The following is an 18,224-nucleotide window of genomic DNA, read 5'->3' on the forward strand; positions in this document are numbered from 1 at the left end:
TATTCGAGCTCGTTGTGTAATTAGTGCGGCCCACTTACTCCATGTAGCATCAGTTGCATGATGTGTAGAGGAGACCCTGCCTTTGAACATCCAGCCCAGCACAGGCAACCGGGGTGCCAGGAGGAGCTGCGCTTCAGTTCCGATCACTTCTGAGGCAGCTCGAACCCCTTCATAGGCTGCCAGTATCTCTTTTTCAGTGGGAGTGTAGCTGGCCTCGGATCCTTTATATCCCCGACTCCAAAAGCCAAGGGGTCGACCTCGAGTCTCCCCTGGAACTTTCTGCCAGAGGCTCCAGGTAGGACCATTCTCCCCAGCTGCGGTATAGAGCACATTTTTCACATCTGGCCCGGCCCGGACTGGTCCAAGGGCTACTGCATGAACTATTTCTCGTTTAATTTGTTCAAAGGCTTGTTGTTGCTCAGGGCCCCATTTGAAATCATTCTTCTTCCGGGTCACGTGGTAGAGAGGGCTTACAATCAGACTGTAATTTGGGATGTGCATTCTCCAGAACCCCACAACACCTAAGAAAGCTTGTGTTTCTTTCTTGTTAGTTGGTGGAGACATTGCTGTTATCTTGTTGATCACGTCTGTGGGGATCTGGCGGCGTCCATCTTGCCATTTTATTCCCAAAAATTGAATCTCCTGTGCAGGTCCCTTGACCTTATTCCGTTTTATGGCAAAACCGGCCTTCAGCAGGATTTGGATTATTTTCCTCCCTTTCTCAAAAACTTCTTCCGCTGTATCACCCCACACGATGATGTCATCAATGTATTGCAGGTGTTCTGGAGCTTGCCCCTGTTCCAGTGCAGTCTGGATCAATCCATGGCAGATGGTAGGGCTGTGTTTCCACCCCTGGGGCAGTCGGTTCCAAGTGTACTGGACGCCCCTCCAAGTGAAAGCAAACTGTGGCCTGCATTCTGCTGCCAAAGGGATTGAGAAAAATGCATTGGCAATGTCAATTGTGGCATACCACTTGGCTGCCTTTGACTCCAGTTCATACTGAAGTTCTAACATGTCCGGTACGGCAGCACTCAATGGTGGTGTGACTTCGTTCAGGCCACGATAGTCTACTGTTAATCTCCACTCTCCATTAGACTTTTGCACTGGCCATATGGGGCTATTAAAGGGTGAGCGGGTCCTGCTGATCACTCCTTGGCTCTCCAGTCTGCGGATCAGCTTATGGATGGGAATCAAGGAGTCTCGGTTGGTGCGATATTGCCGCCGGTGCACTGTTGTGGTCGCAATTGGCACTTGTTGTTCTTCGACCTTCAGCAACCCCACAACAGAAGGATCCTCTGAGAGACCGGGTAAGGTGGACAGCTGCTTAATTTCCTCTGTCTCCAAGGCAGCGATACCAAAAGCCCATCTATACCCTTTTGGGTCTTTGAAATACCCTCTCCTGAGATAGTCTATGCCAAGGATGCATGGAGCCCCTGGACCAGTTACAATGGGGTGCTTTTGCCACTTCCTCCCAGTCAGGCTGATTTCAGCTTCCAGCATAGTTAACGCTTGGGATCCTCCTGTCACTCCAGAAATAGAAATGGGTTTCACCCCTTGATAGCTTGATGGCATCAGAGTACACTGTGCACCGGTATCTACTAGAGCCTTATACTTCTGTGGGACTGATGTGCCAGGCCATCTGATCCACACAGTCCAGTAAACCCGATTATCCCTCTCCTCCACCTGGCTGGAGGCAGGGCCCCTCTAATAGTGATCACAAAATTCTCCACTTCTGTCTTGTAGAAAGGGATTAGTATTCCTTATCACAGGAGCTGGAGTAAAATCAGCTCTTTCGCTCCATCTGGGAAACTGCTCGCCAGAGACTGGAGCAGCAGCTTTCCTGGGAGGATCATCCTTGACCATTGTTCTCCTCTTCAGTTCACGCACCCGTTGCTCCAGAGCTGAAGTAGGTTTTCCATCCCACTTTCTCATGTCTTCTCCATGATCCCGCAGGTAAAACCATAGGGTGGCCCGTGGCGTGTACCTCCTATATTTTCTTTCTCGAGCAGTAGGGCGCCTTCTGTTGATAGCTGAGACATGGGTTGGTACGCGTGGAGAGCTGGATAGATCGGATAAATCGTCTCTCAATTGTTTGAACTCCTGGGACAGTTTTTCCACAGCTGAAATGATGGAAGGGGTGAGATTGTCTTCGAACTCTCGGAGTTGACGAATCAGGAAATCCACTGTTGGTGATACTCCGTCATTCCAGGTCATTGATGCCAATGTGTGGGCATACGATGATGGCGCACTCCGTGTAAGTTTCCGCCACATGGGTCGTGTACATTCGACTTCATCTGGGTCTACGGATGTGTTCCTGGAATCCGGCCTACGATAGATCATCTCTATAATGGCTGATTCCCTCAGGGACTGGATGCCTTTCTCTATCGTGGTCCAGTTGGCTGAGCGATTCGTAATATCGTCTTTGTAGGGAAACCTTTCCTTCACAGCTGCCAGGAGCCGCCTCCAAAGACTGAGGGCTCGCTTCTCTCTTGCAATCGCTTTGTCAATTCCTCCTTCCTTAGCAAGTGATCCCAGCTGCTTGGCTTCCCTACCTTCTAGTTCGTGACCGTCGGCCCCATTGTCCCAGCACCGGAGCAACCAGGTGACAACGTGCTCCCCTGGAAGACGGGTGAAATCTTTTCGCATATTCCGTAGTTCGGTTGAGGTCCGGGGTCGAGAAGTGACCTCTTCTTCTTCTTCCTCTTCCTCTGACCCACGTAGTAGTGACTCTTGTTCAGGTGCTGTTGCATATAGTAATGGCACTGGGTCTTCATCTTTCTTCGCTTCACGGGTTGCTCTTTGTGCCTTTCGTTTGCTTTTGCTTACAGGGGCAACAGACATTGTCACAAACTGGACATTTGGTTTAGCTGCAGTGTTTGTCACTGTGGTTGGAGTGGCTGCAGTGTCTGCCACTAGGATTGGAGTGGTTGCAATGTCTATTGCTGGGGTTGGTGCAGCTGTTGTGCTTGGGAGTTGAGTAACACCAACAGCTGCATTATCTGTTGCTGTCGGGGTTTGAGTAGCTACTGTGCTTGTCACTGGGGTTGGTGTAGCTGCAGTGCTTGGAGTAGCCATATTGTCTGTTGCTGTCGGGGTTTGAATAGCTACTGTGCATGTCACTGGGGTTGGTGTAGCTGTGGTGCTTGGAGTAGCTATATTGTCTGTTGCTGTCGGGGTTTGAGTAGCTACTGTGCTTGTCACTGGGGTTGGTGTGGCTGCGGTGCTTGGAGTAGCCACATTGTCTGTTGCTGTCGGGGTTTGAGTAGCTGTTGTGCTTGTCACTGGGGTTGGTGTAACTGCTGTATTTGAAGTTGGAGTAGTTGCGTTGTCTGTTGTGGTCAGGGTTTGAGTAGCTGTTGTGCTTGTCACTGGGGTTGATGTAGCTGCTGTACTTGGAGTAGCTGTGTTGACTGTTGTGGTCAGGGTCTGAGTAGCTGCTGTGCTTGTAGTTGGCATAGCTGCGTTGTCTGTTGCTTTGCCATCAGATCCAGAGACATTTTTTTCCCTTTGAAGGTGCTGGATAGTGTTGAGCAGGGCTCTGTAGGCATAGGCCAAGCCCCAGCACGTTGCCAAAATTTGTCCCTCTCTGGTATAACCAGGACGACAGCACACCTCGTTTAAGTGTTTTACTAGTTTTTCCGGATGTTGCACTTGTTCAGTGGTGAAGTTCCAAAGCACTGGAGGGGCCCACTGGCCTAGGTACTTGCCCATACTATCCCACACACCCTGCCACTCATAACTGTCCAGCCTCAGGGAAAATCTCCTGGTGGTCCTCCTATATCGTCGTCTAACCCTAGACCAGATTCGAACCTGATACTGCTGAATTTTTGACATTAAACGAAATAGGATGTTCCTACGACGGGATGGCCGTGGGTAAAACACACTCCGTATGTGTGCCAACATGCTGATCCCCAGCACAATCAGCAGGCAGGTTTCAAGGGTACTCAAAGGCCATCTAAAACCTTCAGAACTCTCAACTGCTGTTGCAAATAGGCTGGTGGGGGAACGGGGGGTGAAAGAGAATGCTTCCTTCGTAAGTTTACCCCCCGAGGAGAAAAAAAAAGATATGCAATTGCTAAAATATTTCATTATATACCTCCCAATGTATAGTGGTGATGGCCACGCTGGAAGCACAAACCAGACCAGTTTCATGATCAATGAGTCTATTGTATTACAAGTCATTACCATGAAGTACAGTGAAACAAGAACCTTAGCCCAGGCCCCCCAGCCGATAAACGCTAAAACAGCAAATAGTGGCTGTAAGTAAGGTACAACATGCTGAAACTCTGAGATCAAGCGCAACACGTCTGAGAGCCAAATAATCACCATTGTGACGAGTAGTAACAATGAATGCTTATCACAAATATGATTAAACACACTCTGGTCAGATCTGTCGTTATCTCAACCTTTCGTGCCCCACGTTGGGCGCCAAAAAGAACTGTCGTGGTTTGAGCCCAGCCGGTAACTCAGAACCACACAGCCGCTCGCTCACTCCCCCCCCCCCCCCTTCTTCCTCCCCCCGCTCCCGGAGGGATGGGGAGGAGAATGGGAAGAATGTAACTCCCACGGGTTGAGATAAGAGCAGTCCCGCAACTAAGGTATAACACAAAACCACTACTGCTACCACCAATGATAATAACGATTAGTGAAATAACAAGGGGAGAGGATACAATTGCTCACCACCCGCCGACCGATACCCAGCCCGACCCGAGCAGTGATCTGGCCTTCCGGGTAACTCCCCCCGGTTTATATACTGGGCATGACGTGCTGTGGTATGGAATACCCCTTTGGCTAGTTTGGGTCAGGTGTCCTGTCTCTGCTTCCTCCCGGCTTCCCCTCCTCCCTGGCAAAGCATGAGACTGAGAAAGTCCTTGGTTGGAATAAACATTACTTAGCAACAACTAAAAACATCGGTGTTATCAGCGTTGTTCCCAGGCTGAAAGTTAAAAAACACAGCACTGCACCAGCTACTAAGCAGGAGAAAAATGACTGCTATAGCTGAACCCAGGACAAGTTGCAACTTTGGGAAATAGATTAATTTATCTATATTAGCCTGTACTGCGCTTGCGAGATAGAAAAAGTAGTCTGTAGTGGCAGTCTTTACTTTCTTAAAGACAAAAACCAAACAAAAAGATTATTTGCAGAAGGTGGATGGTGAATTTAATATAACCTTTTTAATTTTTACCACTAACTGAAAGTGGGCTTTTCACTGAATTACAGGATTGGTTTTGAAAAGCATAAATGCGAGTTGTGTCCAACCCGTATTGGCATGTGTTGAGCACTGAATACTTAACTCACCCTCATGCATTTGACAGTCTCCCCCTGTGAGAATAATGATGCAGTTGCATTTACCGACCAGTCTTGGTTCTTCTCCAATGATTTTTATATTGTATATTTTTGTTTTAGTGTAACTGCCAACTGGTGTATTTATAAATCACATCTTCATTTTTTCCTTGGTTTGGTGATCTTGCATGGCACATACATTGCATCGTGGACACACAGACATTTTGTGGATTGAAGCTGAGTTAAAATAAACATTCTTAAGAAATAGAATAGGTTTCTTCCTACGCGATGTTAGATACTTTTAGGTATGCTTAGTTACAGACACTATTGCTCAGATAATACTATCTCAGCTAAAAATAATAAAAATTCTGGCCATTTAAAAATCCTTCTGGGAGTTACAGAGCTTGAATTTCATAAGTTAAAATTATTTCTGCACTATTAATGTCTTTATAGGCACAAAAGCTGTTTAATATTTTATTACTGGAATGCTTGCCCATTTTTGTTAGACAAACTATAGAACATATTTTTATGGAAAATGTTGACATGATTTTAAAAGCCAAACATATTTAGTGCCAAATGTAACACAATAAATATAACAGCCGAGTGCAGCAACTCTAAAATGATGGAAATTTTGAATTTCAAGACTAACTTTCTTTTCTACATGTAAGCTGTATGTGTGTGTCTTGAATTTGCTAAGTGGTTCTAGACTGTTTTTCTAGTAACAGTGAATTATGTAATTTGAGACTGCTTGTCTCTAGAAATCAATGTAGAGTTTCCTGCTGGAGATATTTTTCATCTTGAACACTGCAGTATGAGAACGCAGTACATTTGGACATGAAATTGGAAAGTGTTGAGTCTCTTCTGTAGAAGAATACCCAAGAGAAGAGCTACACTTTGTTAGTTTTCCAAGAAGTTTTAATAATTACTGACTTTGAACTGAACTGCTCCAAAAAGAAGTAATCTCATGAGAAAAAACCAAACTGACTGAAAGAGTAAGATGAAATCTGTCACCTGGGTGGTTGGTTTAACATTGGTCTGATTAATGGATCAAGCCTATCTTGAACCTTTCTGAACTTAGTCTGTATCCATAGTAACTTCTACAATTTTAGGGGGAGGAAGCACTCAGTGTTGAGAAATTACAGCTCCCTTCAGCTTTGGTTGGCTACTCCATTTGTTTAGGTTCACCTTCTTTCTTCACAGGAGGGCCTGACATTGCTAAAACTGTAATTTTCCCTTCCATGTGCCTTCAGTAAAAACAAGATAAAGAGAAGCTTTTAAACAAATTGAGCATTTATTAAGCACATGTAGTAAATTCACTGTATTAAGAAAGGTGGGGGTTTTTTTCTGTTTTTTTTTTTTCTTTTTTTTTTTTTAACTTTGTTACAAAATAACAAGGCATCATTAATATATCATGGCTTGACTATTTCTAATGTAGCATAGCAGAGCATGTGACTGTCCGAGAGTATTGCAGTCAATGCAATTGTAATGGTCTGTCAAAGAGTTAAATTACCACAGGGGCAGCACTGTTCGCTTTAAATATTTTTTCTGACTTCTTAGAAATAGTTTTCATTACCTTTGTGTTTGTTTCCTTCAAATATCGCCTTATCTTTTTAAAACAAACTTAATATAGTATTTGGGATTTTGAAAATTAAGTTGAATGGCCAGAAATTGAGGTCTGCTGTCAATATATTATAGGCATTTATCTTTTCCTTCTCTCTTCCACTCTCTTTTTTTCTTCCTTCTAATAGTTCTGGATTTTTTTTTTTTTTTTTTTTTTTTTTTTTTTTTAATTTTTTTTTTGGCCTTTGTGCTTTGATGGAAAAGTTTTGTTCCATCTGTCTGGCAACAAAAATCATCACAGTGCTTTGAATTAAGGTTTATTAAATCTGTAGTCAATTTAGATTTAATAAGACAATTGTATAATTGTAAAGTAATAATTGAAAACACTGTGGTTTGGCATTTATTTAAAAGATCTCAACTAATAATGAATCAAGATTAGAACTTACTGGAAATGTATCAGTAAGTGTTTAAGTGAATTTAATGTAAAAAATATCTTTACTATCGTATTTTATAATTAGGATGTTGTATTCCAAGCACTGTTTCTTGTGAAATGGTAGAGGTGTGGTAAACTTTAGGACCTGTTGTGGTCAAGTGACTGTGTGTGTCATTTTCTAACACTCATGTTTGGCCCCAGCCGTGTAGCTTAAAAACCTTTATTTGTATAATAATAATACTAATAAACCTGTAACTACCCAAGCCATAGCTGCTTAGGAGGTTAAATATCTAATATAGATATTCCCTTGTAGGCTAAAGCTTTTTTGCTTATGATTTTCTTCCTCTCCTTACTGTTTCCTCAGTGACTTTCCTGAAAGTTTTGGTCTCTCTTCTCTTTCCATTGGTTGTAAAACTGATAGTCCCCTCCACTTTAAGAACTGCTCACATCATAGCTCTCTTCAGCATTTTGTCTCTGTCTCCTGCTTTTGTTAGCACTAGTGCAGTCTTTATCCCTCATGTGCCCTTGTGTCCTCAAGGTGGTGTGGACTGCCAACACACAAGTCAGGATGTCAGCGTAAAGTCTGTAGCACCAATGCTGTTTTACTGAGCAGCAGAGGGATAGGAGCAGGAGTTGGAAGGAGTGAGTATGATGGGCATGGAGACAGTCTGGGGATAGGTGAAGTTAGGAGGTTCTGGGGTAGAAGAGGCAGAGAAATCTGAGGAAAGAAGAGTAGGGGACTGTGAGTCAGAGTTCATGTGAAAGACCCAAGTATTGGGTGCTTTGGACCAAGCAACAACTGCCACTCCTCAGGATAACCAACCTTGCAAGTTATGAGCCCAGAGGCTCCTTTTGGAATGATGCCTTAAAGACTGAGTTTGACCTTCAAAAGGAAAACACTAACTGTAGTGAATCATCACCTGTGACTTTGACTTCTTGAATACAGGAGAACGCCTCAAGCAAAGACTACCAAGCCCTTCAATTGAGGAATGCCATGTTTCCTTCCACAGCTTCAGTCTGCAGCTTCTCTTTGCAAAAATATGATCATTATCTCTCCATCTTGAAGGTGCTCACTGCAGTTCAGTGCAGTTCTCTTTCTTACACTGGTGGTTGCTGGTTTCCACTCATGTGGATCCCCTCACATGTTCTCACTTTCCTTTCCCATAGTCATCTGCTCTTTACTGGTGTCTGAGTTTCATGTGGAGCAGAACTTGCTGTGAATCGTTGTTATTAACATTACTAGGAATTGACCAGCTATTTTTCCCACTATGTGTACTTCAAAATGTCTTTATTATGAAGGGAGTTACGGATGGATAGTCAGTCGCATTGATTATGTTTAGAAAGGGACAATGTTGCAATGGAAACACTAGAGAATATGGATCTTTCACAAAGCCAAAATAAGGCTTGTGTAAAATTTTCAAGATTATGCATGTCAGTAAAAGTACAAATGAATCACTACTTTTTATAGTTAAGGTAGACATTTTTTGACCTTAAAATTTGTCGTATTGTGCTTAGTATGAGAAACTGATATAATAAACCTTGTTAAGGTATGTTAAAATATGAAGCACATGCATCTCAATATGGAGACTTTTTTGCTTTGAGGCATATGTTCAAAGGCATATATTTTCCTGCAATTCAGCTTATTCTGCATCACCTTATAAACTGGTGATAAATTTACTATGGAAGTATAGTATTTGTTTTGGTAATGTTATGCTCTCTGTAATTTTAGTACAAAGAGATAATGTTTACAGGAGCATATATTATTTTTTTACAGTAAAGGCATGTGCACCTGAGTCTCTATTTAATTCAATATCTGAATTTGTATTTTGAACTCCTGGGCTTTTGATTCCATCCTTAAAATGTAAATCTGTCAGTTCTTTAATGCTTATTTCAAACGAATGAGTAGGATTGTCTTATCGTGACTGTCAGGAAGCCAAAATAGGTCACAAAAATCTTTTAATATCACTGTGGTTTATCTGCTTAAAATGTATCTCTAATTGAGACATGATTTGTAATCTGAGCTTTCTTCTTCTGGAGTTCTTTAATGCACTATTTATGTAGTTTTCTATAAATATTATGTTTCATCCACATCAATAAGATTTGGGTTTTTTGTGATATTCACATAAGGATACGTGGGTCAACATAAATGAGATTATAAAGCCTAAATACAAACTTATTATTCCTGGCCAGCTAAATAGACTTCTTATAGATCGGATTGTTGCCCTAACCGTGACTGAAAAATGGCTCATAGCTATTACTTTTTCAAAATATCTGGTGCACGTGCAAAACACTTCAGAAGAAAGTTATTTCTGAAGTGCCATGGAGTGTTACAGCTCACTGAAAATTAAGGGAAAGGGGACTTTGGCTCCTAAGTCCTGTACATAACTTTTGCCAGTCTGTTTCAGTTAAAGTCAAAGATGTTTTAAATTTCTGTCTTTGAATTCTTTTCTGACAATGGCCTTTTTTAAGGGAGATGATATGATCCTTCTTTTTCTCCTCTCTAGAACAAAGAATATGGTCCTTCAGTTTGGTAGGTTTCATGGCCATTGAGTGAGCAGTGGCACAGTATTAGCTTATGAAGTTATGTTTCTTTCTTGAGCATATTCTTCAACTACTCTCAGGCATGGAGGCACTTTTACATACTGTAATCTACCCTTGTGCTCTACTGAAATGTCAGTCATTCACAGTCTGTCAGCCTAAATTAAGAGGTTGCACAGTATCAATAGACTTTTCCATTGGAAAAGTTATATATCTTGTCCCATAAATCATCATTTTAGAGCTCTTGAGGAGGTAACTTTCTGTTTTGCTTTTATTTTGTCTAAACACTGAAGACAGTTGAGCAAAGCACTTCTGTCTGATTTCAGCCCAGCTCAGCTTCACCAGACAAAGTAGTGACTTCTCTTCCACCCTTTCCCCAGAGGGGTAAAGTCATGGAGCTGTGAATTTATAACCACTCCTGTGACAGCTTGTGTTTGAAAATAAACTACTAGAAAGTTTTTCTAACTTTTGGAGTACTGCTTTTCTCCAGTTCTCACTTTCCACTTTATAAATATGTTTTTATCATGAAACATTATACTCTATTATTTTTAATATTAATTTTTCCCATAAAAGTAATTGCAGTGGGGTCTGGTCTATTTGATGGTATAAGAAAGTTACTAGTTTAAAACTGTCTTTATTGAAGCAAATTAGGGCCTTTGACATGGATTTTAGTGGGGCCAGAATGTTTTTCTTTTCTTTTCTTTGCATTTACATACAACTCTTGTGGGAAGTATGGTGTGACATTTTAAAAAGTGTCGTCTGTTTAGAAATGGGCTGTGCTAATCAGGCATACCAGCAGATTTCTCTGGGCCTCCCTGAGTGCTTTTTGAAGTCCAGTTATATGCGAGTGCTAGCAAGAAAGATGTGTGGTCTTCATATGGGAGTGGCTTTCAGTGGTGCTTTACACCTTTCAAGTGAAAGGGTGGAAGCAAATATTTCACTTTCTGGCTTTCTCAAAATAGAATCACTGGAAAGAAAATACGAGATCGTGCTAGAAGAGTTGCAGTAAGTGTTATGATGTCTGAGAGGTCCTGGTTATGAGTAGAGGGTAGCGGGGCCAGTGGGATATAAGGAGACATGATGCTGATCAGGAATAGGAGGGATTTGAGGTCTGGTTGGAAGCAGACCCTTGGTGAGATGTTGCAAATTGAATACAAGTGAAAGACAAAGTAAGGACTCTAGCATCTGCCCCTGACCTACAGACCTCTTGTTGCTAGATAAATGAGAACAACAGCAATGAAGCACCCTTTATTTCTTCACTCTCGGGTTCTGACGATTAGGTTTCTAATTCTGTCATTGTTGCCGTGCAAGTATGGTAGGCCTGCCAAAGGTATGTGATCGCTCTCCTGATCAGTGATCAGGACTGAATTTATCAACTCTTTGTCCCCTTTACACTAATCTTATCTTTACCTGCGCCCCCCAGAATTTCCACTTCTAGGCTTCTTACCGCTTCTCTAAAATCTCCCAGGCACCCTTGTCTATCCGGAAACCTCTAGTGGGCACCATTTTCTATTTATTTTTAAAATGGGGGGAAGGCATTTCTGAAGAATACTGTTGGTAATGAAGTATCTGTTTCTTTCCTCTAAAGAGCAACTTGGGCCTCCAATCTTAGCTATGTTTAGGTGAAGTTTTTTTGTCTTGTTTCCTTTGGGTTTTTTTCTGGTGTTGTAAACTTCTAGCTAATCTTTTAAGAGGAATAAAAAGAATACACCAGCCGCAGTTTACCTACTGAAATTACACAGAAAATAAAGTCACTGAACTGGTGAGAAAAGCAATCGGATGTATGGCTAATAAATTGAAGTAATAAAATTGGTTTTGGTAAGAACCTTCTCCAGATGAAAAAAGAATCTCTGCCTTGTTCCAGTTTATTATATCAGTAAGCTTACTAGTTAATTTAAATGGAATTGAAAAGTGTTTATGTAGACATTCTTAAAAGTAGGAAAGGTTTTTGCTTTCCCTCTCCAGAATTAGGCGTAAGATGCTGAGATCAGAAAGTTTGAAGGGTTGAAAACTCTGGCAATCAGAAGAAAGCAGTTCAGGTCATTAACTTTAAACAATATTTCTTTGGGTTTTATTGTATTGTTTTGTGTAAAAAATGAGACTTTTTTTTTTTAAATGCTGTTTTTCTTAAGCATTGAATATTATGTCAAACAGCTCTTCTGTAGATTTCATACTAGATAATTCATTTCTTGTCCTATTTATTATTTAAATAGGAGAATACAAAAAAAAATTAGGAATCTGAAATACTTCCACTAAGACCTATATTTAATAAATTTTACATAATGATGCAGATTAACAAAAAGAAATACAAAATTTGATACATTTGTATTTATTTCCAGAGCAAGGTATCTTAATATTCATAATGGAGTATCAGCTTCCTCTAGAAGTCCAACTAAAAATGTGTACACTTTCTCCACATTGGTATATCTAGCTGTAAAAGCAAAAGGATTTAATTAATGTACTAACCTCACAGTTAAAATAATTTATTAACAGCACTTTTATTAAAAGAAAAAAAAGAATAGAAGCAAGGCTTAGCTTCATCATTTGAAACTGAGTGTATGAAGGTTGTAAAAAAGGAGTTGTCACTCCCAGTTGATCTTCAATTGCTATGTGGTCTATTATGGAGTTAAATTATTGTTATGGTTAGCATCCAGTAACTCCAAGCATTGTGCTGAATGTCACTCTGGTGAATGAATGTTTTAATTTCAGAATTCTTAAAGTATTCCTACCATTCTTTCAGTATTTTCTACTAAATTACATCTGATACACATTAAGTAATAGGCATTTCATGTTTGGAGTGATTTATCTTCATAGGAGAATAAACTGCCCTGGTGGAAATCTCACCCAACTTTCACCCAGAAGCATCTAGTAATGTCTTCAAAATATAATTATCATGACAAGGACTCTACGGTGATACAAAAGAAAACAGTTATAGAATACAAAGCAAAAAATATAAATAGGATTGGAATTATGAAGTATGATCAAGAAACTGAAAGAAGATTTATTCATTCATTTAATGTTTAAATATGGGGTATTCACATGTGTACTAGCAATACACAATAGCAATTTAAATAGCAGTAGGTTTATGGAGCAAAGACGAGGCAAGCTTTTGCCTGCTAAGCATGTTTATATGTTATAAAAAGGCAACTTGTACCAAAAAGTTTCTCATTTAATCCCTCTTCCACCCAAAAAAGTTCAAATGGAGTAAATTTTAAACATGTTACTCACCAACATGTTTTGAAAACAATAGTTAAAACAATATTTATTTCAAAAAATATGCTTGCATCACTTGGATGTGAGAGAGGTCACATGATGCTAATTTTTCTTTTAGTGTTCTGTTCTGCACCTCATCGTTGAACTACAAGATTTGGAAAAACCTTGATGTCTTTTCAAACTGTCTTGTGTGGGTGGGCAAGAGGCAAATGTGTTTTGATTTTTTTTTTCTTTTTCCTGAATATTTACACACACTAGATGTTTGATTCAAGCATTGCAAGTAATAAAGTATTTGCCTAGTACATCTTGAGTACATAATACATCTCTAGTGTAACAAATCAGATTTGCAATTAACTATTGCAGTACATCTCCTGAGCAGGTCACTGTATCATTTGTGCATATAGATTAATCTGGGGAAGTGATGTTGCAGGGTTATTGTTTGGGCAGTGATCTCCTCTTCTTTGGAGAATGGTTCAACCCTCGTTCTTGGGAATTTCCTATAAACTGTGGATAAGAAGCCCAGCTTGTGCTGCTTATGTGAACACAAGTTCTAAAAGCTCCTTTGAGAGATGCTGGACACAGGAGTTGGTAGCATGCAGGTTATGTGTGGTTGGGTCTAAACAGAGCCTGCAGAGCTTATCTTTGGCAGTGCAAGACTTCAAACTGATGTTCACATTCCTTCTTACCAAAGAAAGGAGTACCAGCATTTGATTTTTTTTTTTCTTTTTTTATTTCCCCATGTAATATGCCTGATTTGTTGTCCAATGCCACAAGAAATCTGGTCTAAAAAGCCTCATATTGCCCTAATTGCTAACAAGGAATAATTTTCCACCACCACCCAGTTTAAGTGTTATGTCGTGCCTTACTTAGGCATGTTGAAGTTCAGGAATAAATACTAAAATCTGTTTTATAAAGATTGCCTAAATTTGAAATGTTGTTAAGGGAAGGGTATATTTACCAATAGCTATTTCAGAAGTCCTATGGTTTGTGGTTTCTCTTGTTTTTTCTTTAGAAAAGAATGAAGAATAAACGAATCAAATAAGTGACCAAAAATATTAGTATGTTGTTGCATGACCTGAATAACAAATGTTTCCTTCTGTGACTTCAGATTGCTGAAGATAGGATGGTTAACATAGTTGTACAAATTAACTATGTTAGCTGAAGGATTAGATTCTTTTAAAATAATTTCAGAGTGTTCATTACTGTTCCAAGTGTAATGGCTTTTACATTTTAATATTGGGAACATTTTTCCCTGGCGGTTTTTTTTTTTTTTAGGTATGTATGACTGACTTTCATAAGCCTCCATGTAAGTATTTCCGCTTCTCAGGTGTGCATATGAATGTTGATATCTAGTTCATTTCCAAGTTGCCGTGTTTTAGTATGGAATAGGATGTTTCTGAACAGTCTGCCTCTCAGTCTGTAGTCTATCGTGGATGATATTTCTCTTAAATTTTCAGAGAAATCCAATATTTCAAAAGGCAATAGTATTTTTAATGTTGTGTTTTTGGGGTTTTTTTTTGTTCTTTTGTTTATAGCTTTATGTCTTTTAATCATTTAATAATGTTGGGTTTTGTTTTTTTATGGATTAACTGCCTTAATGATAGAGAACAGTTACATGCAGAAAAATTGAGGCTTTTCACATGGTAGCACATATCTGGTAGATATGGACACCAGCTATAATACATGAAAGCATTCATTCAACTATTTATAGGGTCAACTCATGAAAAAAACCATATCCTGCTTTTGAGGACAAATAGTAAACTGGAAACAGTACATGCAATACATGTGTACTGCCCAAAAGTTTTGCATCTTAGTTGCCTCAAAATTAAACACAAAATTAATTTACACTGAATGTTTTTCCTCCAAAAAGATGTAATTAACTCAAATATCCCATAACTAGAGGTTTTATCTATAGTTTTGATTAAAAAAATATAATAAAAAGGATGTAGGGGAAAATGTGGTAAATAATTACAGTTAACCGTAATTTCTCCTATAGAGCAGATGGATTTCAGGATAAGAGTATTCCTTATCTTCTAGTTTTGCTAGTTTTATTGCTTTGTAAGTCCTTCCATTTTTAGTCTGACCCTAACTTAGTTGTCTCACTGTTTCTTATGATCCTTTCAATTCAGGATGCAGAATAGAAAACTGCGACTCCTGCTTTAGCAGAGACTTTTGTACCAAATGCAAAACTGGCTTTTACTCGCACAGAGGTCGATGCTTCCGAGGATGCCCCCCTGGATTCGCAGCCTTGGAAGAGCTTATGGAATGTGTAGGTGAGTCTTCTAGCACAGCAATGCTGCTGAAGCAGCTCTTTTGCCAGGTGGCAGGATCGAGTATGACACTGTTTTTGAGCTAATGCTCAACATTTCCTGTCAAGAAATATTGACTAATGAATTGGGTCTGCATTTTTTTTATCAATAATAATGATGGTTTTTTCCAAACTTTGAAATACTGCATTAATGGGAATGGCAGTCTGTGTTGCATCAGAAAGTTTTGTCCTTTTAATTGTAAATCACCTTGTATGAGGATTTATAACTCAGAATTTATAAGATTTTAGGAAGGCCAGTTTTTTGCATTAGAACTTTAAATCAGCGATGTACTTCTTGTATTCTTGCCCTCATAAAACTACCTGCTCATTTTGCCTTTTACCAAGGCCAGAACTCAGGGGCAGGGCAGGTGTCATTCCTGTAACATCTGGGTTTCATATTCACTTTCAGTTTCTCTGCAGCCCCTCCCTTTTCCAAAGGAAGTAACAAATATAAGCCACCAAATAAGGGGTTTTTTTACTAAAAATTACTATATAACTCCAACCAGCACTGGCAGTTCTTACAGTATTTCTCGAGTCTCACAATTTGGTGTTTTATCTTGAAACCTGGGAATTGTGTCAGAACAGACTCTTTCTTTCAAGAGTATTCCTTACATTTCATGATGGATAAGCCCTGAAAATGTGACCTCTTAAACTTTGCAAATCCTGGTGACAACCAAATAGGATTTATTTATTAAAAAATTAAAAATAAAAAAAAACCCCTTATGATTTTAGGAGGCTTTATGAATATTTGGGACTAACATGATGTCTGTACATTCAGATTGATAAGTCAGATGGTTTTATGCTCAGGTTGATGCTGTCTAAAAAGATTCAGATTTTCTGTAAGAGATTTTAATTTTTTTTGCAAGTTTTTGCCTGCTAGCAGTAAAACTTTCAAGTGGTGCTTTATAATATTCTAATTCAAAAAGAAAAAAAGAAAACAAAATGAAAATAATTGCTCACTCATGTTTTCTTTTGCTTTATCAGAAGGCTGTGAAGTGGGTCAGTGGAGCGAGTGGGGAACTTGCAGCAGAAATAACAAAACATGTGGATTTAAGTGGGGCCTGGAAACGAGAACAAGACAAATTGTGAAGAAGCCAGCGAAAGACACGATTCCGTGCCCAACCATTGCAGAATCCAGACGGTGTAAAATGGCCATGAGGCATTGTCCAGGAGGTAAGTGTAAGCGTAATCCATGCCGCAAAAGTCTTTATGAGCTTTCCTTAACTGAAATCCTATTTCTAACTTGAAAAGAGCTATTTCATCCCAGCCAAAGGGGAAATCCTGTCCCGGCTCTGCCAGCCAAGGCTGAAAGGCAGTACTACGGCAGTCCTAATTTATGCAGCAAGGCTCAAGGGAAAGGCTTAGCATGATTAGTCTCTCAGTATACTGTGAAACTGTGTTTTTCCTGGTGTGATTCTGAGGCTTTTTCGAAGAGGTGCCCCGTGGAAGAACTATAGTAGGTTACAGTTTGAACTTCAGGAGGAAAACAATAGTGAAGGTGAAATAACTAATTGCTCTGCACATGGCGGGAAAGATTATGATTCTAAACCTCTCTGCAAGCGGCACACCCAGTGCTGGTGTGATGGGGATTTAAATTCAGTGAAGTTAGTTACAGATGGCATTGTTAGCTGGAATGTTACTTGTTCTGAATATTGTAGCTCAGGGCTAAATGATATAGATGTGATGATATTTGCAGAATACTAATAGATTATGAAGCTTTTCATCGTAAGACCAGCATATGGCAGTTACCAGAAGTAAATTTCCTAAGACTTAGGAAATTTATTGCCTAGACTATATCAAGATCATTGATCAAATCTCTGCATTTTTTTCACTAAGTATCAGGAAAGTCATTGCTTCAAATAAAAATTCAGTGTGACAGGCTTGTAGCACTCTTTCATAACTATGGCCTCCAGTAAATCCTAAATATTACAGTCCTCTCCTGTCCTTCTATGGTGTGGATTTCCTGCCTGTGTTTTTGGAGATAAAAATAGGTTTGAATGAACCTGCAGGTTTGAACTCTCCACACTGAATGCTGATGCTTAATAATGCTTCTGTGCCATCATATAAAACACTGGCTGGAGTATAAACTCTCTTCTCTCTCCTTAGAAACTTCTGTGAGGGAGTGTTAGTGGTGTTTGAAGTGCCTAGAGTAAGTCATACCCAGGTCTGGATATCTCTGCAGGTGAGGAAGGCACAGGCATTGTCCTGTTTGAAACACCTGCTTTGTAGTATGTTTTAATTATGAGTATATACATGGCTGGTCTGAGATCCTACTCTTTTATTGTATTTAATTTAGTTAGCAAGTTGCTGCATTAGACAAAAAATGCTTCATTTCTTATTTAATCCCTGTGAAGCAGTGAGAATGCAGAGACTCTGGTTACAGGGGAGCTCAAGTCAAGCAGGTCCTAGCTGCTGAAGAAGAGATTCCGTGTTTTTAAAAATATGGTGTTTTCTTAATGTTAGAAATTTTGTAATTGAACTTTTAAACTGAGGAAATAATAAGAGAAAAATGTAAGATTAGCACTACTGGAGGACTGAGGAACCATAATCCCTCTAAATGTTGGTTGAGTGGCGGTTAATAAATGCTTTCTTCCTAATGTTCTCAGTATATGAACTTACACAAATGTGTAGGATAAGTATTGGATTATAAAGCTAAAACAGTTGTAGGTTGTGATGGATTAAACCGAGCACAGGAAGTAAGGTTATTTTTGGTAGAACAGGGTCAAATATAGTGCTTTTGTCACATGCTTTCTACTTCTGTACAGTTTACAGTTCCTATTTATGGTCCACGCTCCAGAAAAACTTCTGAAACAGATTTTTACAGATTTGCAGAAGAAGTGGAGTTAAATTGGTTTTCCTACTAAGTACTTCAGTTTCATATTTATCAGG

The 18,224-nt window shown here is 39.6% G+C and overlaps 1 protein-coding gene across 1 annotated transcript in view; it reads left to right on the forward strand.

Annotated features, from left to right (window-relative positions):
• RSPO2 (R-spondin 2) overlaps nucleotides 1-18,224 on the forward strand; it is a 113,021-nt gene that overhangs the window by 62,616 nt on the left and 32,181 nt on the right. The window contains exons 3-4 of the mRNA XM_030508172.1: nucleotides 15,157-15,300; nucleotides 16,320-16,508. Of these exons, the coding sequence (XP_030364032.1) occupies nucleotides 15,157-15,300; nucleotides 16,320-16,508 (333 nt within the window). The remainder of the gene's footprint in view (nucleotides 1-15,156; nucleotides 15,301-16,319; nucleotides 16,509-18,224) is intronic.

The sequence above is a fragment of the Strigops habroptila genome, chromosome 1, assembly GCF_004027225.2.
Source record: "Strigops habroptila isolate Jane chromosome 1, bStrHab1.2.pri, whole genome shotgun sequence".
In the NCBI taxonomy this organism is placed as follows: Eukaryota; Metazoa; Chordata; class Aves; order Psittaciformes; family Psittacidae; genus Strigops; species Strigops habroptila.